Source organism: Stegostoma tigrinum, chromosome 26 (genome assembly GCF_030684315.1).
Source record: "Stegostoma tigrinum isolate sSteTig4 chromosome 26, sSteTig4.hap1, whole genome shotgun sequence".
In the NCBI taxonomy this organism is placed as follows: Eukaryota; Metazoa; Chordata; class Chondrichthyes; order Orectolobiformes; family Stegostomatidae; genus Stegostoma; species Stegostoma tigrinum.
The window spans coordinates 50,431,789-50,456,554 of NC_081379.1; the positions used below are offsets into that span (position 1 = coordinate 50,431,789).

Below are 24,766 nucleotides of genomic sequence, written 5' to 3' on the forward strand. Positions count from 1 at the left end.
TTCTCATTGGAGAGAAGGAGGCAAAGAGGGTATTTAAGAGAGACATACAAGATGATCAGAGGATTAGATAGGGTGGACAGTGAGAGTTTTTTTCCAAGGATGATGACTTCAGCTTGTACGAGGGGGCATAGGTGCAAATTGAGGGGTGATAGATTTAAGACAGATGTCAGAGGCAGGTTCTTTACTCAGAGAGTGGTAAGGGCGTGGAATGCCCTGCCTGCCAATGTAGTTAACTCAGCCACATTAGGGGCATTTAAACAGTCCTTGGATAAGCATATGGATGATGATGGGATAGTGTAGGGGGAGGGGCATATTAGTTCACAGATCAGCGCAACATCGAGGGCTGAAGGGCCTGTTCTGCGCAGTATTGTTCTATGTTCTAATATGGGAGAAAGTGGGAATATGGCAGAACAGGTTTGAAGGGCCAAATAGCCAACTGATCATAAGACCAAAGACATAAGAGCAGCAGAGGGTTTTTTTTAATTCACTCATGGGATAAGAGCTTGGCTGGCTAGGCAGCATTAATTGCCCAGAGGGCAGGTAAGAGTCAATTACATTACTGTGGGTCTGGAATCACATGTCGGCCAGACCAGGTAAGGATGGCAGTTTCCTTCCCTAAAGGGCATTGATGAACCAGATGGGTCTTTCCTGACAATTGACAATGGATTTACAGTCATCATTAGATTCTTAATTCCAGATATTTATTGAATTCATATTCTACCATCTCCCATGGCAAGATTCAAACCCAGGTCCCTGGGTATCTGGATTAACAGGCCAGCGACAATACCACTAGGCCATTGCCTCCGTGATGATGCTGATTAGCAGTTGGGGTGAAGATTTGCTTTGGCTGGGAGTTTCCATATTAAGCAGAGGTTCACCTGCACATCTGCCAATGTGGTATACTGTATCCATTGCACCAGGTGTGGCTTCCTCTACATTGGGAAACCAAGCGGAGGCTTGGGGACTGCTTTGCAGAACACCTCCGCTCGGTTCGCAATAAACAACTGCACCTCCCAGTCGTGAACCATTTTAACTCCCCCTCCCATTCTTTGGATGACGTGTCCATCATGGGCCTCCTGCAGTGCCACAATGATGCCACCCGAAGGTTGCAGGAACAACAACTCATATTCCGCTTGGGAACCCTGCAGCCCAATGGTATCGATGTGGACTTCACCAGCTTCAAAATCTCCCGTCCCCCCACCGCATCCCAAAACCAGCCCAGTTCGTCCCCTCCCCCCCACTGCATCACACAACCAGCCCGGCTCATCCCCTCCCCCCACTGCATCCCAAAACCAGCCCAGCCTGTCTCTGCCTCCCTAACCTGTTCTTGCTCTCACCCATCCCTTCCTCCCACCTCAAGCCGCACTGCCATTTCCTACCTACTAACCTCACCCCGCCCATTTTCCCTGGACTGACCTATCCCCTCCCTACCTCCCCACCTATACTCTCCTCTCCACCTATCTTCTTTTCTCTCCATCTTGGGTCTGCCTCCCCCTCTCTCCCTATTTATTCCTGAACCCTCACCCCATCCCCCTCTCTGATGAAGGGTCCAGGCCCAAAACATCAGCTTTTGTGCTCCTGAGATGCTGCTTGGCTTGCTGTGTTCATCCAGCTTCACACTTTATCATCTTGGATTTTCCAGCATCTGCAGTTCCCATTATCTCTGCCATCCTTACCTTGTCTGACCTATGTGTGACTCCAGACTCACAGCAATGTGGTTGACTTTGAACTGCCTTCTGGGCAACAAATGCTGCCTGGTTATCAATGCCCTCGTCCTGTCAAAGCATAAAAAATTTGCAGACACATTCTATTTTGTTCAAACAGCCATAATTAATAGGCTGGTGGGGTGGTGTGTGAGAACGAGGGGGATCCTCTTTGGGCGGTTGTGGCGGGGCGGGGTGTGAGGGATGTGTTGTGGGAACTTCCTCCGTTACATTGATGACTGTATCGGGGCCGCCTCTTGGATGGGAGACCACCTGGGAATACAAGTTGTAGTAGGCTTGAGCTGTTATTTGTGCAGTGGTAGTGTCCCTAACAGGAAACTGGAAGAACACAGCAAGCCAGGCAGCAGCTGGAGGAAAGGGTAGTCAATGTTTCGAGTATTACCCCTGTTCGGGACTGGATGTGTGGGTAGGGGAAGCTGCAGATCAAGGGAGCAGGGATGGAGGCAGAATGGTGCTGATAGGTGGGCATTAGGGTGAGGTACGACCTCTATCACCGTTCTGCCTCCACCACCGCCCCCTTAACAGCTCTCCCTAGCCCCAGAAAGTGCGCTGAAGAACAGTAATGCCCGAGACATTAAATGCGCCTTTCAGCAGATGCTTCCGGACCTGGTGCATTCCTCCAGCTTCGGGTTCACGCCTACTTCTGTTTGCCTTCATTGTTTTCACTCTGTTCCGGTACCTCACGTGCTTTTTATCTATTGGCTGCACCTTTGTTTTGCGATGTTCTGATTGGCCAACTACGATGGATGTTGCGGATCGTGATTGGCTGATGCAGGCAGACGTGGCGCCGCCCGCCCCCAACACTGCGATTGGCTTTGGTGTGGCCCCGCCTCTTTCCCGCGACGTGACTGGGTCGTGTTCTGGGTGTGGCTTTGCTATTGGCCGCGGACCCATCAGTCAGCGGTGGAGCGGTCATGGCTGCGGCGAGTTTGTTGGAGGAATACCGGAGGATGCCGAGCATTACTCGGGCCTATACAAGCGCCTGTGTACTCACTACTGCGGCTGTGGTGGGTCGGGGAAAGGGGGGGGGGAGTGTGTGCGTGTGGAGGTAGCGGACGCGGTGTAGAGAAATACAGTTGTGGTGTAGGAATGGGACGGGCGAGTGGAGTATTGGGGCAAGGGGAGAGAGTTGGATTGGAGAAAGCTTGAGGGAATTGGTGAGGAGTGAGAAAGTGTGGGGTGAAGGAAGGGAATGTAGGGCTGACTTGTGCAGTCAATACTGTCGCGATTTCACATGGTGCAGTTGGCAGCTATGTGGGGAAAGGGTTTGGAAACACAACTGTTACTTTGAAGAGAGAAGCAGTGTTACGTTTGGGATTGCGAAACAGATTGTGTGAAAATTTCTGGATGCGCTAGTCACTGCTTCAAGGATGCTGAATGCTTGGAAGGTAGAATTTTATAATTGTGGGCGCATGTTGAACAACAGCAGTTCCTGCAGACGGAGGTGTGGATGTGAAAGCAAGTTTTGGCAGCGAAGATTGTATGAAAAAAATTGTGGTAACAATTTGTCATGATGGATTTGAACTCCTGATCTTTGGATCCGGTGCCACTAAGTTATTGTATTCATCTTGCGTACAAGGCCAGTGGTTCTCCTGTAACATTGTGTAATAGGAGTCAAGCTGAGCAGAATTAGACGGTGAGGAATAGCACAGAATCCTCACATGCAGAGGATTGCTTTTTTGACTGGAGGCTTGTGACCAGCAGTATACCACAAGGTTTGGTGGCCCACTGCTTTTTGTCATTTATATAACTGATTTGGATGTAAGTATAGGAGGTATTAGCAAATTTGCAGATGACACCAATATTGTGTAGTGGACAGTGAAGACTATCTCCAAGTACAATGGGACCTTGATCAGATGGATGAATGGGTCAGTAGTGGCAGATAGTTTAACTTAAACAAATGTGAGCTGTTGCATTTTTGTATGGCAAACCAGGGCATAACTTATATATTTAATGGTAGAATCTGAGAAGTGTTGCTAAATGAAGAAACCTAGGGGTGCAGGTGAATAGTTCCTTGTAAGTAGAGTCATGGGTAGACAGGGTGGTGAAGCTTGCCATCATTGGTCAGGTCGTTCAGTATAGGAGTTGGGATGTCATGTTGCGGCTGTACAGGACATTGAAGCCATTTTGCATTTACTTCTGGTTGCCTTTCTACAGGAAAGGTGTTGTCAAACTTGAGAGAGTGCAGAAAAATTTTGCAAGTGTGTTCCCGGAACTAAAAAGATTGAGTTCTAGCGGAAGGCTGAATAGGCTGGGTTTTTTTCCCTGGGGCATCAGAGGCTGAGGAATGACCTTTAAAGATGTTTATAACATTGATAGGGTGAATAACCATGGTTGTTTTCCTATGGTTGGGAGGGGATGGTGGGAGCAAGTCCAGAACTAGAGGGCATAGGTTTAAGGTGAGAGAGGAAAGATTTAAAAGGAATCTGAGGGGCAAATTTGTCACACAGAGGATGGTATGTGTGTGGACCAAGCTGCCAGAGGAAGTGGTGGATGCTGGTACAATTACAATATTTAAAAGGGATCTGGATGGGTATATGAATAGGAAGGCTTTACAGGGATATAGGCCAAATGTTCACACATGGGATTTGGGCAAATTGGCATGCCTGGTTGGTGTGGGTGAGTTGGACCAAAGGGTCAGTTTCTGTGCTGTATTACTGTATGTAAATCATTCATTTTATACTTTATTGAAGTTTTGAACTACAATACTGTAATTTGAACTCTCTCTGTCTCAATTATAAGAATAGGTCTCAGGTGAAGTAGCATTGTCAGCCTGCTGCTGGACCTGAATGATACTTTTTTCCAATTCATTCGTGGAATGTGGGCATCACTAAATGGGCCAGCATCCATCCCTGATTAGCCTGGAGTAGATATTGATGAGCTGGCTCTTTGAATTACTATAGTCTTTGTGCTGCAGGGGCATCCACAGGACCATTACTAAGAGAGTTCAGATTTTAATCCACTGGCAGATAAGCAAAGGTGATATATTTCCAGGTCAGGATGCAGTGTGGTCTGGAGGGGAACTTACAGGTGATGATATTCCCGTGCATCTGCTGCCCTTGTCCTTTTAGTTGGAAGTGATTGTGGGTTTGGAAGATCCTGTCTAAGGATCTTTGAATTTCTGCAGAGCATCTTGTAGATAGCAGCAGCAGTGTGTAATGAGCGTTGGTGGTCGGGGAGTGGATGCTTATGGATGTGGTGCCAATCCCGTGGGCTGCTTTGTCCTGAATGATGTCAAGCTTCTTGTGTGTTTTTGGCGTTGCACCCATTTAGGCAGTTGAGGAGACATATTCCCGTCTTGTAGATAGTGGACAAGTTTTAGGGAGTCAGAAGATGAGTTACAAGCTGCAGTATCCCTAGCTTCTGATCTGCTGTTGTAGCTACTGTATTTATATGGCGAGTCCATTTGAATTTTTGGATGCTGTTAATCCCCAGAATTGATAGTGGGACATTGTGATGGCAACCCCATCAGATTTTGATTTGATTTATTTGTTGCCTCATGTGTTTTGTAACAAAATACAGTGAAAAGTGTTGTACACTGTTACCACTGTCCAGCATCATCTTAAAGCACAAAAAACTAAAACGTAGGATCTAAAGGCAGAAGAATGAAGAAAGTGTTCACCTTTATAGTCGTTGTTGTTGAGTGCCACCAGACTCATGGCAGAGCCACACTTGAGACCCCTTTGCTGCTGGAATGAAAGTCGCCACCCTTGGGTGCTATCTCGCCTCCACTGATGTCCTTGCTAGACCCTGCCAGTCCAGACTGTATCGATGCCGCTGGGTAGTGCACCAGCCCAAACTCGACTCTGCTGCCACCAAGAGTCTGCTTCAGGCCTCCATGAGTCCATGCTGGCCGCCGGGAACCCAAATCCACCTCTGCCGCAGCAGCCAATGGACAGTAGTCACATTGTCTCTAATTGGAAATGGTCATTACTTGGCATTTGTCGTGTGAATGTTACTTGCCACTTGTTAGCCCAAGCCTTGGCGATAAAGGTCATAGGTTTCAAGGGTTCTGTTGAAGGAACCTTTGAGTTACTACAGTGCATTTTATGGATATACAGACTGCTCTATTGAGTCTGTATTCATTCATGGGCTAAGGGTGTCACTGGCTAGGCAGCACTAATTGCCTATCCCTAATTGCTCAGAGGACAGTTAAGAGTCAACCACATTGCTGTGGGTCTGGAGTAACATGTAAGCCTGGCCAGGTAAGGGTAGCAGTTTCCTTCCCTAAAGAACATTAGTGAACCAGATGGGTTTTTCCAGCAATTGACAGTGGATTCATGGTCATCATTAGATTCTTAATTCCAGATATTTATTGATTTCAAATTTCATCATCTGCTGTGGCAGGATTCGAACCCAGGTTCCCAGAACATGATCTGGGTCTCTGGATTAACAGTCCAGCGATAATACCGCTAGGCCATCGCCTCCCCTAATAGGTGATAAGGGAAGCGACCTTTGATATTCAGACAGTCAAGCATGCTACTTTGTACTGAATGCATCACACCAAACAAGAGTGTGTGGCTCCTTAAAGAAAGGACTTGGATTTCTTCTGGTCCTTTGGTGATTTTTAAGACCTCCCAAATGCTTTTGAAGCACTAGAGTATAGTCAGTGTTGTAATATAGCGAATGTGGTAACAATCTTGTGCACAGCATGAGCCCACAGTTAATAATGTGATATCAACCAGACAATCTGTGTTTAATGGCACTGATTGAAGATGGTATCTTACCTGGGACATGTGTCCTGCTAAATACTGTGAAAGTAGTTTTCAGGTAAAGGGTAGGGCCTTAAGGAGGGTAGTGGAACAAGAGAGAACTTGGAGTTCAGGTGCACACTCCTCTGAAAGTGGGGTCACAGGCAGACAGGGCAGTGAAGAAGGCTTTTGGCACACTGGCCTTCATCAGTCAGGGCATTGAGTATAGAAGTTGGGAGGTTAGGTTGGAGTTGTACAGGATATTGGTGAGGCCACACTTGGAGTATTGTATTCAGTTTTGGGCACCTTGCTGTAGGAAGGGCGTTATTAAACTGGAAAGAGTGCAGGAGAAGTTTACAAGAATGTTTCCAAGACCCAAGGATCTGAGTTATAGGGAGAGGTTGGACAATCTGGGACATTTTTCTTTACAGCATCGGAGACTGAGGGGGGGGATCTTCTAGAAGTGTATAAGATGATGAGAGGCATGGGTAGGATGGAGGCACTCAGTCTTTTTCCCAGGGTTGGGGAATCGAAGACTAGAGGGCATCGGTTTAGGGTGAGAGGGGAGAGAATACATGGGAATCTGAGGGGCAATTTTTTTACACAGAAGGTGGTACACATTTGGAATGATTGAGGCTGGTAGATAAACAGCATTTAAAAGGCATTTGGAAGAATACATGGCTAGGAAAGATTTAGAATGATATGGACCAAGTGCAGGGAAATGGGGTTAGTGTGGATGGACATTTTGGTTGGCTTAGACCAGTTTGGGCTGAAGGGCCTGTCTCCATGCTGTAGGATTCTATGATTCTAGTTTTTGTGATGTTTGATATGTTTTTGGTTACTGTTAGTTTATGGCCTTGGTGGATCTTGTAATTATACGGAGGAGTCAACTGTTTACTCCACGGCAAAGAACTTTCGTTGATTTTTTTTTGTCTCCCTTTCTTCAATCCAGTCCAGGGTAGTGACTTAGATTGGCTACTCCACCAAAAGCAATGATTAAATTTAGGACTTTCTAGTCTGTGTTGCACTTTCTGTGTACTAAGCAAATAAAATAAACCTTAACCTGTTAACCACAATGATGATCATCTTTCTGAGAGGGGTAAAGATAATCTCTAACTACCTGAGTATAACAGCATGAATTTGACTGTCCCCAGCATCCTTCCTGCTCTTTTGCATGTTGTTTATTAAGATGTTTGTGTGTTGCTTGTTTGTTCGGGTTGTCATTGAGGCTATATCCTCTAGTTAGTACTTCCAGTAAATTCTTTCTTGTCTTTTCATAGCAACTGGAGTTTATCACCCCATTCCAACTTTATTTCAATCCTGACTTGATAGTCAAGAAATATCAGGTATGTTTCAACAAAATGTATGAACTCATGTATAATGATGCATCTTTGATTATTACCACTCTCTACTGAATTGATCTCAGTAGTTGTATAGACCACCTTTGTTTGATAATCTTAATTCAATAATTGAGTATCGTTTAACATTTCCACCTGTGTGAAATTTTCCAATACAATATGCTGAGAGTTTGTGAAGTTTATTAAATCATATAGTACACATGTATATATTTAACTTATTTATGTTTCTCATGTTGTTGCAGGTGTGGAGACTACTAACCAACTTTCTTTTCTTTGGGCCATTGGGATTTAGCTTTCTGTTCAATATGATCTTCTTGTATCCTTTGTGTGGCAAATGGGATGGTAGGTGGGTTTGAATTGATTAAGTTTTGCTGTTAGATCCAGCCATGAGTTCTGATAGTGTTGGGAAGACAGCAAATACCCCAAACCCAAATAGGAACTGACAGTGTTTTAACAGGTGTCTTAGGCACTTTTTTTTTAAACCTTTGATTCTTTTAATGCCCGGAAGTAAAGCTTAAAACAAAATCAGAGGTTACAGAACTTGAATCCTGTTTGGCTGCTTAGTGGAGTCACTACTGAAACTTGTCTCTCATTCTGAGTTCAGTTGCTGCTGATGAATCAAGTTTTCAAGCTTGAAGCAGTGAACTTTTCAGCACAGCAATAGACAATTTAGACCACCAGATTTGTGTCTGTATTTATTGTAAATTGAATCTCTTTCAGCCCTCTCTCTTCAAGGAGGCCTTGCAGACTCCTTTCCCTTCAGCTGGATGAGGGTTTGACATATTAGCCCATTCCTGGCCCGGGATGAAACATGTTCACTTTGTACAAACTTTGGTGAATGGGCAACACCTTATTATAAACTTTGACCCAGATGTGATGCAGCTGGAGACTGGAAACAGTTCAAGGTCTGCAATCCTTCCCTCTTGGCTATGTATGTGTTGCGATCAGTCTGAGGTATTTGATTTCTTCTCTGCAGCCTGTATGGGTGATGTGCCTTTGACACTACACAGCTTTCTGGGGTCTTTATCATATTAAACCTTTTCAAAGTTCTTTTTAAATATAGTTTTAGAGACATTCTTGTGGCCTTCTTGATGTCTATCATTGCACAGCTGGGAGTAAACTATCAATGATTTCTCATTTTAAAAAATTAATGCAAATGTTTTATGGAAGAAATGAGTCATTGACAACTACAAGCAGTTAGAAGTACTTATAATTAGCTGTGGTAGCACAGAGGTGGCCATCAGCCTGAGTCCCTGCCAGCTCTCTAAAGCAATGTGGTGAGTACCATTCCCCCACTGTGTCCCATTTAGATTCTACCGTGAAGAGTAGCGCCTATAAATGGGCATCACAGATTGTACTTCTCTGCTGGAGTCAGAATGATTATCTCCCCACTGTAACATAAAAACATTAACTCTTGGTGGGACTCGTGCTAATTTAGTCATACTCCATATTCGAAATCAACTACCAAGAATAGGCAAGTTTACCCGTTGTGGGGGACAGTACAATCAAATTCAATCTTGTGCACAGGAAGAGAACATTCACATTATCTCTTTCCGTCTGAGATCTGCTGGAGTAATTTTAGTTTTATTTGTTCACAGGCTTTGGGTATCACTGACAGGTCCAATCTTTATTACCCTTGAAAAGTCAATGGTCAGCTGCTGCTGTTGGGAGGGAGTTCTCAGATTTTGATCCAGTGAGACAGTGAGGGAATGGCAATATCTTTCCAAGCTGGGAGTGTGCATGGCTTGGAGAGGAACTTGCAAATAGTCATGTTCCCATATTTCTGTTGCCCTTATCCTTCAAGGAGGTAGACATCATCGATTTGGAAGGTGCTGTTGAAGGAGTGAGCTTTTTAGCACAGCAATAGGCCATTCACCCCTCCAGGTTTGTGCGTCTGCAATTACTTATCTATATTCCCCTTAACCACATCTATCCAATTGGCCTCCTCTGTTTCCCCGTGGCACCAAGTTCTTGTCTGTGGGTAAATAAGTTTTTTTTAATTGCCCTTTGGATTTATTACTGATTATCTTGTAGTTATGACCTTGAGTTTTGGACTTTCCCCACAAGTAGAACCATTGCCTACTTTGAATCCTTTCATAATTTAAAAAAATACCTCCTGTAGGTCACTTTTTTTTAAGAGAAAAGAGCTCAAGCCTGTTCAGATTGATCAAAGATGCTTTTGTTTCACCTTTCTCCACTCCCACTGAACCCAATCATAGCATCCTAATGGCTGGTTTGGCTATATTTTGTTCACTTTGCAGATAGGATTTGTAAGTCGTGATACTAGTCCTTGACTGCACCAGTTGGAACCACCTGAATTAGCATCTTCTCAGTATTCAGCAGACTGCAGGCTTTAGCCAAAGGCTTTGAATCATTATGTATTGACATTAGTATACTTGGCTTTCTAGAGAAGAAAACTAAAAGACCTCTGTTGTCACACTTTTCACAACCACCTGACATCTCATGTCAATTTACAATCTATGAAGTACTTTTGGAGTATTGCCTACATTACAAGGTGACAATGTGGCAGCCAATTTGCAAACAGCAAGGGCTCTTGTGGTGCAGAAGTAGATTAGATTAGATTCCCAACAGGCCCTTCTGCCCAACAAGTCCACACCACCCCTTGAAGCATACCACCCAGACGCATCCCCATATAACCCACACACCCCAAACACTATTGGCAACTAAGCATGGCCGATTCACTTAGCCTGCACATCTTTGGACTGTGGGAGGAAACCGGAGCACCCAGAGGAAACCCACGCAGACGTGGGGAGAATGTGCAAACTCCTCACAGACAGTTGCCCAAGGGTGGAATCGAACGTGGGTCCCTGGCATTGTGAGGCTGCAGTGCTAGCCACTGTGCCGCACATGTGTTCCTACCTCAGGCCTAGGAGACCTGGGTTCAAGCCCACGTGCTCCGCAGTTATGTAATGACATCTCTGAACAGATTGATTAGAAATTAGATATATAAAAAGAAATTGCAGACAAGTTCACACAGCAGCAATCTGATAATAACGTAATAATTTGATGCGTGATGTGATAGAGGATAGTTATTGATCAGAACATTGAGGATAGCTCCCCGACCATCAAAATGGTGCTGTGAGTGATTTTACATCCATCTCAGCAGGTAGCTGCATCCATTGTTTTTTCATGTCTTCTGAAAGAAAGCCTCGTCAATGATACTGCACTGGAGTGTCAGTCTTGATAATTGTGTTGAAGCCTTGGAGTGGGCGTTGAACCCAGAACCTTTGAATTCAGAAGTAAGTGTACTATTGATTGAACCACAGACAAGAAAAAAACAGTTGTGTATGAATTGCCTGCTTTCTAATTATTTTATCTGCAGTCCCTCAGGCTCGTAAACACCTGTAAGCTTGTAGAAACCTGAACAAGCTTGAGGTTTTCTTCAGCTATCATTATTAGAAACTTGTATATAAACTTACTGTGACCTTGACCTATAATTAGTTGTTATTTGCATTGGAGGATGTGTGTGTGTGTGTGTGTGTGCGTGTGTGAGAAGAATTGCGATTACGACCCAGGCACAATATTAAACCATTTAGCTGTCTGTAGTGCAGACAACGTGTAAACTTCATGTAGAACCGGGTTGTGAGTTGGAGTGTAATTGGAAAACAGTGGACTTCAGACTCCATTTCTGAAGTCAGAAATCTGCTTTTATTTGGAAATTAGTAAACTTCTTTGCTTATATTTATAATGGAATCAGTCCATGTGAACATATCGTCGATAATTACAACTTCTTCTATTTTCACATTTTCGTGTAACAACAGTTAGAGGAAGTTCATTAGAGTTAACTGTATTAAACAGATTCAAAACCATTTAACTCATCAGGCTGTTTGACTCTGTTAGAGAAATCCAAAACTAATTCCACTGCCCTGCTATCTCTTCGTAGCCCCGTAACAATTCCTAAACTTATCTCATTTTCCTCAGACCTAACCTAATTCTACAATCTTGTCTCAGAAGCTGGAAATCTGAACCAAAAACAGAAGTTCTTGGAGAAACTCTGGAGCAGATGTTTCAAATAGTTGGAGGAGAATCCAGAGAAGGGCCAAGACTGCACTGATTTGAAAACACTTGAGATTTTGAAAGTGTGCCAAATCTAATCTGACCAGTTATTACCCTCTGAGTCATCAGAAAGTAATGGATGATAAACTTTTACAAGGTTGCATAAAATGTCATTATGATAGAGGGCAGTTTTTTGCCAAGCTCTGAGTGTACTGTGATTAGAAGACCGTCTTTGTCCTGAAGTTCTGAATTGCTGTTTCTTGTGTTGGGCAGTAAAAATGATGCCTCTTCTTTGTGCTGTTTCTAAAAAAAAAACTAGCCTGTAAAGATCTCTGACCATGTGGAAAGTGTCAGTTCTGTACTTTTCTTTGATACCCGCAGGCAATGTCAACTTGCTCCTGTGCTGTTAACTGGAATAAGGCACCTGGGGGAAGTGGATTATACATATGAGAAAGGAAGAAATAGAAAGAATGCTCAATTGGAACTTGAAAACTAGCAGAGACTGGTGGGGTGAATGGCCTCTCTCTTTGCTGTAAATTCTGTGCAATTCTCTGATCATGTACCGAAGCCTACAGCAATACTCAGTGGAGAAGCTAACAATCAGACCTTTAAAAGCTATACTATAACGTGGTGTCATCTGATTTTTGACCATTTAAAAGCTAATATGAAAATATATGTCTAAATATTGGCTGACTCAAAATTTAACCTTAGCCAATGCAGTCCATATGTTTGATCCCTGAAGGGCAAATTTGCTCCTGATCCCTGTCCAATTCTTGTTTTGCAGAGCCAAACTCACCTTTGATATCCCTATAATTGAATATTTGGCTGATGTTTCCTGCCTGGATCTCTGCAGGAAGTTCTGTGGATGAGGTTAATGGGTCCCATCCCAGCATCGTTGAAGAGCAGGAAATTTCAGTAGTCGGGCAGTAAAACAGAAGTTGCAGGCCCACTGGTTTCATCCCACCATTACCAATCCCAACAGGCACAGAATTAATAGAATCTATCAGATGATATCTGTAATCCATCTGTAGTGACTGAATCCCAAAATCTATAAACTGACTGACTGGTTTTGTGTGCGTCACTAGGAGTACTTTGGGTTAAATATCCATAGCTCCAAGGGGTTAGATCTGACAGTAAATTGCAGCCTGTCTTCTTTTACTCTGTCCCAGATACAGATATTGTCGAATGTTGGAAGAAGGATCATTCAGGGGAAGAACGGCTGACTTTCTGCTCATGTTTATTTTTGGTGGGTTTTTAATGACGGTATCCTTTTTGCAATGTACCTGATAGTGACAGTGGTCATTATTGTGGTCTCTGATACAGTGCTTCTTTTTAATTGAGTATTTCTCTGATTGCTGAGTGCATCTTTCTAAGCCTCAGAAGATCATTCCAAACTTATTGTTGTGGACTGTGCAGTGATGATGCCAACGCTTCCCTACCTGAGCACCATCCTGAATGTCCAGGCAAAGCTGTTTGTGGTAGATAGAAAGGTTCATATTTATATATTTCATAGCCTCAGTATATCCCTAGAAATTAAGTACTTGGTACTGCAAGGTTGGGAAATGATTTGCAGTAAGACATGACCAGTGTTCTCATGCTGTGATCCCACTCAACATGTGCAGCAATACTAATCACTGGGCTGTGACTGGTCAGCCAGTCACCAATCACTGGTTCAGTCAGTTCCCAATCAGTAGTGGCAATCACTGAGTTCTGACTTAAAGACTAATCAAAAATGGTAATAACTGGGTTCTGACTGGGGCCAATCTGCAATGGGAATCATCAGGCTCTGGAAGATGGGCCAAAGAGCAGTGAGAACCACTAAGATGTAGGAAGCTGCTGTTAATTACTAAAAATACCAGGAGGGTTTTCAAAGACTGGTATACTGCTATAAACATGAATGTGGCTATTCACCTTTGGCTTCTGTCTCTCATACTTTAACCCAGTGTAAATGAGGTGCATGTAGACCTTGGTCAGAACCACAGAACAGAGGTGGTGTCTCTGGTTTAAAGGAGTTAAATTCAGAATAGAGAATGAAGGGGAATGTGGGCATACTATCTGGAAATTGCTAACAAGGTTGCCCAGGTCAGGAATAACTTATAAATCAATAACAGGAAAGCAGAGAAATGCTGGCCTTTTAGCTTAGTACAGGAGAGAAGGCTGCTAATGTTACCTTCTGGCACCTTACTAAGTTCTGTATTTATCAACAACGAAAACAGGAAATTGCTGGGGAAATTCTGCAAATCTGGCAGCATCTGTGGAGAGACAACCAAGTTGATGTTTCGAGTCCAGTCAACCTTCTTCTGAAGTAGTGTAAAACAAAATATTGACTTCTCTTTTCCTCCAGCTGCTGCCTAGCTTGCTTTGTTCTTCCAGCCTCCTGTTTGACTACATTCTTCAGAATCTGCTTGTCAAACTTGGATTGAGTTGTTGCTTCAGATATTAATGAAAAGTAAAATGTTATTCTAGTTTGTTTTAGATGTACTAAGCAATGAGCAAACCAAGCAAATGGCAGCCAAGTTCCATAAAATGCACATAAATATGAGGCAACTATGGCTTACTGAATATGGAATTGCCTAGTGTCTAATCTGCTGTTTCTGTCCAGGACCCTTGACTTTAGTACTCAGCTGTTTGGAATCTTTGCGAGCTTGTTCTTCCTGGGTCAGGCCTTCACCATCATGCTTGTGTATGTGTGGAGCAGGAGGAACCCATTTGTACGAATGAATTTCTTTGGGCTGCTAAATTTCCAGGCTCCATTCCTGCCTTGGGTGCTGATGGGGTTCTCGCTGCTTCTGGGAAACTCTGTCATCGTTGATTTGTTGGGTAAGATTTCGAATGTTGGAATTTACCAAGTTTGTATCATACCTGACTAGGCTAATTTAACAAATTACTGTTTAAAAACTGAGTTAATGAACAAATGCTTCAAATCTTCTGCATTAAAGAGAATTTGTGGATGCCTGTGCACACATTCCTGACCTTTTTTTTAATTATTATTCAGCTGCCACTTGAGAGGAGATATTTAATTCGGGTGTCCTTTTATCAAATGCAAAATTCTATCCAGTGACCTTGGTTTCCTGTCATAAAGCAAACTCCTATGGATTTTGGAAATCTGAAATTAGAAACAGAATTCCGCAAAAGTACAACAAGGCTGGCAGTCCCTGTGAAGAAAGAAATTCATGTCATAGTTGCTCTGAGAAAGTCAAATCCTGCAATATTAACTTGGTTTTTTGATTCACAGGAGCTACTTGACATGCTGAGCATTTCCAGCATTTTCAGTTGTTACCTTGTTGATCCATGTAGCTATACAGAGTTGGGACCAGGGGAGTCCGGTAGGGAGGGAAGAGAAGTTGGTGAGGGAGAGGGATGGAGAGGCTGTTGTTGATCGGAGAGGTGAGAGAGGGAGAAGCTGGCATTGGAAAAGGGAGGAGAGGGGTTGGTACAAGTATAGAACATAGCACAGCATTAAAAAGAAGCCCTTTGGTCACTATATCTGTGCTGACCATTGTGCTATTCTAATCCAATGCCACTACCTGCACGTGTCCTGTATCCCTCCATTCCCTACCTATTCTTTTGTCCATTTACATGTCTCTTAAACATTGCTATCACATCTTCTATCAACTCCTCTGGCAGCACACCCACAGTGTAAAACAAAACTTTCTTTGCACATCTCCTTTTAAGCTTTCCCCCTAAACCTAAGCCCCATAGTGTTTGACATCCCCAATCTGGGAAGAAGACTCCCACTATTCACCCCATACATGCTCCTCATAATTTTACATTCTTCTTTCAGGCTCTGATTATCTAGTTATGGACTTGTCAATGCTTCTAAGGCCCTGACATTAACTATACTTTCCTAAGAACAGTACAGCACAGGATCAGGCCCTTAGGCCTTTCGACACATTTTGCCGTTCCATACTAAAGCTGTCTTCACTTACAGGATCTGTATCCCTCTCTTCCCTTTTCTATTCATGTATTTGTCCAGGTGCTTCTTGAAAGCTGCTATTGTGTCTGCTTCGGCCACCACCTCTGACAGTGTGTTTGTGTGAAAAACGATCCTCGCACATCTATTTTAAACATTCTCCTCTCCTCCCCCCCCCCCCCCACTTTAAACATTCTCCTCCCCCCCCCCTCCCCCTCCCACCCACCACCCCTCGAACCTCTGTCCCCTAGTAATTGATCCCTCAACCATGGTAAAAAGTCCTCACACTTTCAACTCTATCTGCCATTTACAATCTTGTAAACTTCAATCAGGGGGCACCTCAACCTCCTGCATTCCAGTGAAAACAAGTCCAGTCTATCCAACCTTTCTTTATATCTAAAATCCCCCATGCCAGGCAACATCGTGGTTAAACTTTTCTGTACCCTCTCCAAAGCATCCACATCCTCCTTGTAGTGTGGTGACCAGAACTGTATGCAATATTCAAAGCGTGGCCAAACTAAAGTTCTGTAAAGCTGCAATATAACTTGTTTATCCTAATACTCCATGTCCCTTCCAACAAAGGCAAACATGCCATCAGCCTTTTTTGCTACCTTATCTACCTGTGCTGCCATCTTCACTGATCTGTGGACCCGCACACCCAGATCCTCTGCATATTAATACTCCTAAGGGTTCTGACATTCACTGTATAATTTCCACCTGTACTTGACCTTCCAGAATGCATCACCTCATATTTGTCTGGATTAAACTCCACCTACCAAAGCTTCCAACTGATCTATATCATGCTGTATCCTCTGAAAGTCCTCCTGATTATCCACAACTCCACTGATCTTTACATCCTACACAAACTTACTAATTTGGCCAGCTACATTTTCCTCCAAATCATATATGTGGATCACAAACAGCAGACTCCCACCAGTGATCCCAGTGGAACACCACTCTTGCATTCTGAAAAACATCCTCCCACAGCTACCTTCTGTCTCCTGTGACCACATCAGTTCTGTATCCAACTTGAGCTCACCCTGATACCATGTGACTTCACCTAATGTAACAGTCTACCATGAGGGACCTTGTCAAAGGTTTTACTGAAATCCAGGTAGACAATATCGTCTGTTTTTCTGTCATCGATCATCTTCATCATCGCCTCAAAAATCTCAATCAAGTTAGTGAGGCATGACCTCCTCTGCACAAAACCATGCTGTTTATTGCTAATCATTTCATTTCTTCGAAATGCATACAGATATTGTCCCTGAGAATCTTTACCAGTAATTTCTCTACCACTGATTACAGGCTCAAAGGCCTGTAATTTCCTGGATTATCCCTGCTACCCTTTTTAAACAAAGTTGCAACATTGGCTATTCTCCAGATGTCTGGAATCTCACCTGTGGCCAAAGAGGATACAAAGATGTTTGTCAGTGCTCCATAAATTTGTTCTCTTGCTTCCCTCAGTTTTCTAGGATAGATCCCATCAAGACCTAGGGACTTATTTACCTGAATACTTCTCAAGACACCCAATTTGTTCTACTCTTTATTATCAGTATACCCTGGAATATCTTGCGTTTGATCTTGCGTAATGCATGACCTCGGATTTGTCCAGATTAAATTGCTATCTGCCATTTCTGTGCCCAATGTTCCAACTGATCTATATCCTGCTGCATCCTTCGACAACCTTCCCCACCATCCATAACTGCACAAATATTTGTCGTCTGCAACGTTATTATTCAGACCAACTACATTTTCATCCAAACCATTTACTTATATTATAAACAACAGAGGTCCCAGCACTGATCCTTGCAGAGCACCATTACTTACAGAATGCCATTCCTCACAGACCTCAAGTCAGAAAAATCCCCCTCCACAACTGCTCTTTTTTTTTCCTAAGACCAAACCAATTTTGTATCAATTCAGTGATAACTTAATCTTATGGACCAGCTGACCACGACAGACCTTGTCAAATGTTCTAGTAATGTCTGTGTAGATAACATCCACTGCCCAACCCCAGCAATCATTCTCATCATGTCCTCATAAAGCTCAGTTAAATTTGAGTCAAGACCTCCCCTGTATAATCATGCTGATTATCCTTAGTACGATCATTCTTTTCCAAATATGAGTAAATCCTGTTCCTAAGAATCTTCTCCAATGATTTGCCTACGACTATATAATTTCCTGGGTCATCCCTCTGCTCATCGTAAACAAAGGAACAACATCGGCTTTTGTCCTGTCCTGTGGCTAAAGAGAATGCAAAGATATCTGTCAAGGACCCAGCAATTGCCTCCCATGCTTTGCCCAATATCCTGGGATAGATTCCATCAGGCCCTATGTACTTAATGTTTTTTTAAAGATGTGCAACACCTTCTGCTCCCTATTATCAATGTGTTGTGGAATATCAACATATTCCTCTAATCTTACAGTTTCCTTGACCATGGGGAATACTGATACAAAGTAATCATTATGGACCTCACCTACTTCTGGCTGAATGCACAAATTCCCTTCTTATCCTTCAGTGGACCTATCCTTCCCCCAGCTACCCTCTTGCTGCTAATACACATATGAAATGCCTTGGGTTCTCATCAATCCTACTTGCCATCCAGGCTTCATGGTCTCTTCTAACACTCATAAAGGAAACAGGAAAGAATGAAATAAGGAATTTCCTCAAGGCCTCAATTTGATTTCAGTTTCCTAAACCTTACTTTGGCTTCCTTTCTGTTTTTGGCTAAACTTTCGATGTTTCTTACCGTCCAGGGTTCTCAAATCATTTAACCTCACAGGAAAATGCTGGTTCTGCACTCTGATCAACTGAACTTTAAAAGGCTTCCAATATCAAATATTAATTTGCCCTCAAACAGCCACCCCTACACTAATTTCTCCAGTTCCTGCCCAATATACTTGTAATTAAACTTATCCTAATTTAGCACTTCACCTGAAGTCTGGTCTTATTCATAACCATCTTAAACCTTATGAATTTATGATCACTGTTCCCAAAATGCTCCCCCACTGAAACTTTGATCATCTGGCCAAGCTCATTCCCCAGTACGATATCCCATATGGCCCGCTTCCTTAGTTGGACTATCTACGTATTATCTCAAGAAATCCTGGATGTGCCTAACAAATTCTGCTCCTAGCAGTAAGGGAATTCTGGTAGTTATTGTGAATGTTAAAATCATGCACTGCAACACCTCTGTTGTCACGTTTTTCCATGGTGTGCTTAGACTATTGGGAGGCCTGTGATTTAACCCATCATAATGATACATTTCTTATTCCTGAGTTGTACCAATATGACCTTGTTGGATGGGTCATCTTAGGGCAGCTATGACATTCTCCTTAATCAGTAATGGAGCTCCCCCATACCCGTGTTTCATGCTTGAAGCATTGAAATCCTGGAACATTGGGCAGGAGGTCCTGCCCTTCTCTTGACCAAATGGCTATAACATACTAGCTAAATGTAATAATCCAGGTTCTAAGCTCAACTGACTGACCTGTTATACTCCTTAGATAAAGGGTACCAGTCTCACTGTATTCGTTAACCTGATCTTGCCTGCTCTTCCAAGTAGACTTCATTAAACCTCTGCTTTCTCCTCAGTCACTTCACATGCAGACCTACAGCTCTGATTTCCCCATCCCACTAGTTGAAACCTTCCCGAATGGCACGAGCAAATCTTCCTGCAAGGATATTGATGCCCCACTGTCGTCCTCCTACAAGGTCTCTCCAGCCCTGCAAGAGATCTCAATAATTCAGATATCTGAATCTGAACTCATTGCCATATGGCAGGGGGAGGAAGGAGAAACTGGCATTGGACAGAAGGAGGGCAGAGAGAAGAGGTTAGTGTCAGTGGCAGCGAAGGAGGGAGATTGGATGGGTGAGTGTAGAGATTGGTATTGGAGGGACAGGGAGAAGAGAGGCAAGAAATTATCGATTTTTTTTTATTGTGGGGCTGATCGAGAGAGAGAGAGAGATGAAAGGAGCTAAGTGTTGGATTGGGAAGTAGAAGGTGAAGGAATGCAGGGGAGGTCACTGATCACATATGGGTTGATGAATGGAAGAATCTGTGTGAATTTACAACTTAACCAAGAAGGTTTGACCAGGTTTGGAATTGTGCGGCAAATGAAGCGATTGCTCCTCATTGTAACTTTGAGCCTCAAAGGCACTATCGGATTCCTAGTCCCTCCATTTAGAGCCAGTGAATGTCAACATTACTGACCTTGAATAAGTGCTTTCACCTCTCCCTTTTTGCTTCAGGAATTGCTGTTGGTCATATTTATTACTTCCTGGAAGATGTATTCCCAAACCAGCCAGGAGGAGTGAAGTTGCTGGTGACTCCAAGATTTCTGTAAGTGTTGCTGATGTCCTTTGTACTGACTGCTGTTTGTGTTCATGCAGTGGACAGTGTGATTGTTGAGTGGATCTAACTACCCCAGTAAGTATGACCATTCTTCTATCTTTTTCATTGACATTGTTTTGTTACTTTTGTTCAGTAACCGTGTGAACCTTGCAGAGCATCTTTTCTGAAAGTTGTTTACTGACACTGGGTTTTATGGCACTGATTGAACTCCTCAGTCTAGCTCAAAAGGCTCCCACTGTGAAGTGTGACTATGTTGATGAGCTAGTGGACGTTGTCATTAGCTGGTACATGGAGTGTAGGCATGTTCTGTTGTCGAGTGCCAATCAGGTTTCCTTGGTTTTTCCTGGCAGTGCTGTCCTGATACAAACAATGCCTAGTACCCGAGATAGTAGGAACTGCAGAAGCTGGAGAATCTGAGATAAGAAGGTGTCGAGCTGGATGAACACAGCAGGCCAAACAGCATCAGAGGAGCAGGAAGGCTGATGTTTCGGGTCTAGACCCTTCTTTGGAAAAAGTTCCCACTGTGTCTGATTGTTTTGTTCATTTGTAATAGTGTAAGTGAGCTGCTAGGGCTCAGGGTTCCTGTCTCTTGGACAGTACTGTAGCTGTAGAGATTTTTATAGTATTTTTCAGGTGCAATGTAATTGTTTCCTCCTGTTACAGGAAGGCAATATTTGATGTTGCAGAGGAAGATCCCAATTACAATGTGTTGCCTGAGGACCAGCCTGGAGAGTTCAACTGGGGTCAGGGGCAAAGGCTTGGGGAACGGAATGAACAGAACCCTAATGGACAACAGTGATACTTCACACTCCATCGAGAAACTGAACATTTTCTGAATAGAAGAAGTTTTTTAAAGAATGTTATTTTATGTAGAGTTTGTGCTCCTTTCATGGTATTTGATTTCCAACTTTGCCAATTAAAATGCTAATTGATCGCAGTTACTATCATGAGTAAGTTGCAGGATATTCTGAGTGTAGGGTATCTATTTAATTGTGTTTTGAATATGTTGATCACAAGTTCATTGTATCCTAGGTGCTTATAACATGAGCTAATCTTTGTGCACCTAAATGTTTAACACAGCAGGCCTGTTGGCTTTTTCTAGGCTGCTGTGTGAATGTGGAATGTCAAGGAATCTTGGTTCCCACTCCCTATTCCTGCTAAAGAAACAGTGGGTCTACTGTGATGCTCTGGTGTCCAAATATTTTATTGACTTTAGTGTCACCTGTGAAAGTTAGTACCTTCGGGGTAGGGGGGCTCATGGTGCAAGGAATGTTGTGGGTGTGATTTATGGCTGGGGTTTATGCACTGGTTTATAAATATTAAACCTTTTTTCTAAATTCATTCTAGAGCTGAGAATCAGTAAGGGAATTAGCTGTTAGGGGCAGAAGTGGAAAAACTTTTGTCAAATTGGATCAAGCCTTGTTATTTATGTCTGGAGAAATGTTACCTTCTAATAATGAAAATCTCTTCAAAACTAGCTACTAATTTTAAAAAAAAGTCACAAGCTGATTATTGCAGTCTTTGAGTGGTACCAGGAACATCTTTTTGTCTTTGTTTCAAACTTGGATTAAATCTATGGGGCGCAGGGGTTTTGATTTCATGTGAAGAGAGTAAAATTCAGTCTCAAGGATGTTTTTTGCACATGTGATTGGACTTGACCCTCTGTTTTCTCAATTCATTGCATGAAGTTTAGTTCTGATTCTTGTGTGGTTTGTTGATACTTCAGAATGTTGATTTGGTATCAGTAACTTGAATACAGACTATGGAGACTATAAGGCTGGTGCCCATACTCAGCTGGATCCAGGAATCCTGTGGCTTACAACTATGATCCCTGTAGAGACCAATAACTTAAAAAGGAGTTATTTTATAGTGCCTGATGGAAATAACTAAAACGTAAGTGTGAATATGTTAAGACTATGTTACTGTAACAAAGAAACCAGAATTAACATTGGTTGAATGTTGTTGAAATTGAAGTTTTTGCAATTGAAATATTGTATCAAAAGGCTATACTGTTAGCAGCCAAAGCAGCATTTTACCAAGATGACAGGTTTTTGAATTTAGCCAATTAATTCAAACCTTAGAGGCCCCAGAAACCAAAACCCAATTAAATTTTAAATGTGATGGTTTTGACCTCTTAGGACCAATCCTATTGTAAGAAATTAATACACCATCAAGGGTATAAAATAAGAGGGCATTTGAAAAAAATCGGTAAGAGAATTAACTGACATCTGCCAAGAGAACAGTTCTCAGCTGTAGGAAGAATCACTGATTCTCTCAGAATTCTCTAAGCTCTCAGAAACCATCATCTAAACTGAAAGTACAACAGCACTCTTAGCTATAATGCCTGACATAAGAATTTGACAGAGAAAGGCGTTCCTGACTGAAGAACAGTAGAGAAAGTGCAGAATATTCTGGAAGACATATACTGGCTGTAATTTTGAGATTTGTTTTAATTTATTTTATCATTATTTTGATTTATATAAGTGAGATTTCTACCTATTGATAGAATACCTATTGGCATACCATTAGAATTTTGTTTTATTTGGGAATTATTAGTAATTAAGGGAGAATGGTTTGGTTTGTTAATAGTTCTGTTAATTTGTTCACTGTTACAGTTAGATAAATAAATTGTTACATGTTGATTTATAGAGTGAGTGAAAGGATTTTATTTAACCATTCTTTTTATAATAGATTGAGGGATGAGACGCAGCTTACACCACTTTTCCACACTTCATAACAGATTATAAGGTTGCGAACCTGTCTTTTGGTGTTTCGGTTTTAGTTATCAGAGGGGACTCTACCTCCGCTTTGTAACAGATTTGGGGCTCGATATCTGGATCTGGCCGGTTCATGCTCAGGATCTGAACAGATGTGGACAGATTTGGGGTACAAAAGGTCCCAGGAGATTTAAACAGACTTAGATCTCTAAAATAAAACTTAGATGAGAAATGGAAAATCTGTTTAATTTTGGTTACTTGTGGTTGGATAAATAAAAAATGGTGGAAATGGCTCTTAACATTGCTAAAGAGGTTCTGGGGTTTGAAGATGTTTTCTAAATTTGCCAAAAAAGTTTATAGTGACAGAGGAAGAATATACTTTTAGACTTAGCAAACAGGTTGGAATTGGCTCTAAATGGGGACAAAAGGAAAGCTGAAAATATGAAGGAGTTAGGTAAACATTTAGGTATACAGCGAAACAGGCAAATGCAGTGGAGTTAGAAAAAAGTAAATTGAAAATTAGACAATTGGAGTTAGAAAGGGAACTGAAATGGTTTGAATTACAGTTACAATCAGAGGAAAGGAAAAAAAGAGGAGAGAGTTTGAAATTTGGAAGTTGCAAAGTAAACAAAAGAAGTTTAACAGCACAGAACTGAAGGTGGAATATACGTTTAGTGAGGAGGGGTTTGATGGTGGGCAAACCCATCGTAGCCAAAGATCTGGTGGAGATATATACAAATATGGCAGAACACCATCAAATTTTGGTTAAAAAGATGAAGAACCCTTTTTCTTCTCCTTTGAGAAATTGGCTAAACAGATGAATTGGCCAGAAACTCTTGAGAATAAATTGGTAAGTAGGGCAAGTGAGGTGTCTGCAGCACTGTCAGTTGATATCAGAAGCATATAGATAACGGTTCAGAAATATCAGAAAGGAACAAGGTCAGGCTTGCATGGAATTTGTAAGAGTTAAGCATAGCAACTTAGGTAGATGGGTGAGAGCATTAAAGATAGAAAAGACATATGAGGATCTTAGAGTTTATTCTGCTGGAGGCGTTCAAAAACCCACCTTAAGAAATGACATTCAGGGGTGCTCTGACAAATAGCCACTGGCAGCAGGCACATTGTGGGGAAGGTCCTGTGTAGGATTGGGGATTTGGGAGGTAGAGGAAGCCTGTTTTGGGTGATAAGCTCCAGTAGGTTTACAGTACTTATGGTTTTAGTGCCTAATAAAACTGAGTAAAATTGTGGGTTCAGGTTGTGGATCCTACGAAGAATAAAAAAACAAGAGACATCCTTTGCAGGTCTGGGAGAGGGAGGTTCTAAGCTGCGATAGGCTTGATTGTAGTGCCAGGAGATGCCAGCGCATTGCTGCGAGTGTGTTTCAGGAGTTGCAGGAAGAAATGCTTCTGAATGATCTCCATGTTCTGAATGTAGACATTGTAACGGTTGGGGCAAATTGGGAAGGCCTGAATGTGGACCAGAGTCCATTGGGGATGATCTGGTTGCGTAGGCAGGGGCTGAGGAGGGTGATGTGGCTGTAGTATCTAGTTTGCTTCAGGACATGGTTAAGCACCTTCAAGGCCGAAGAGATTACGAGAGTGGGAGAGAGATCACTAAGGTTATTTTGGAGGGAGGAGGGTAACTTCCTCAAGGTAGGCATCCTTAGAGGCTTCGCAGTTGGGTTAAAATTGTTTCAGAGATAGTAGGAACTGCAGATGCTGGAGAATCTGAGACAACAAGGTGTAGAGCTGGATGAACACAGGAGGTTAAGCAGCATCAGATGAGCAAGAAGGCTGACATTTCAGGCCTGGACCCATCATCCGAAGAAGGGTCTCTGCCCGAAATGTCAGCCTTCCTGCTCCTCGGCCTGCTGTGTTCATCCAGCTCTCCACCTTGTTGTCGCAGATTCTCCAACATCTGTAGTTCCTACTATCTCTTAAGAAATGACGAGCTTATGTTGAGGAACAGAAAGTTAAAACGAGAAGAGC

The 24,766-nt window shown here is 42.6% G+C and overlaps 1 protein-coding gene across 2 annotated transcripts; it reads left to right on the forward strand.

The window, feature by feature from the left end:
• Window positions 1–2,615: 2,615 nt before the first annotated feature.
• On the forward strand, window positions 2,616–24,539 carry LOC125464132 (derlin-2-like). Of its 2 annotated transcripts, none has more exons than XM_048556250.2 (7): window positions 2,616–2,731; window positions 7,696–7,761; window positions 8,016–8,089; window positions 12,960–13,053; window positions 14,415–14,610; window positions 19,959–20,049; window positions 20,725–24,539. In XM_048556250.2, the coding sequence occupies exons 1-7, from the start codon at window positions 2,639–2,641 to the stop codon at window positions 20,858–20,860; spliced, it is 750 nt and encodes a 249-aa protein (XP_048412207.1). In that variant the 5' UTR covers window positions 2,616–2,638; the 3' UTR covers window positions 20,861–24,539. The 2 variants fall into 2 exon arrangements, with proteins under 2 accessions (XP_048412207.1, XP_059511159.1); XM_059655176.1 differs by lacking the exon at window positions 2,616–2,731 and adding an exon at window positions 2,823–4,343.
• The last annotated feature ends 227 nt before the right edge of the window (window positions 24,540–24,766 follow it).

Coding starts and splice junctions, on each gene's coding strand:
- LOC125464132 (XM_048556250.2), top strand. CDS start 2,639: ATGGCTGCGGCGAGTTTGTTGGAGGAATACCGGAGGATGCCGAGCATT. Junction 2,732..7,695: donor TACTCACTACTGCGGCTGTG/GTGGGTCGGGGA, acceptor GTCTTTTCATAG/CAACTGGAGTTTATCACCCC. Junction 7,762..8,015: donor TGATAGTCAAGAAATATCAG/GTATGTTTCAAC, acceptor ATGTTGTTGCAG/GTGTGGAGACTACTAACCAA.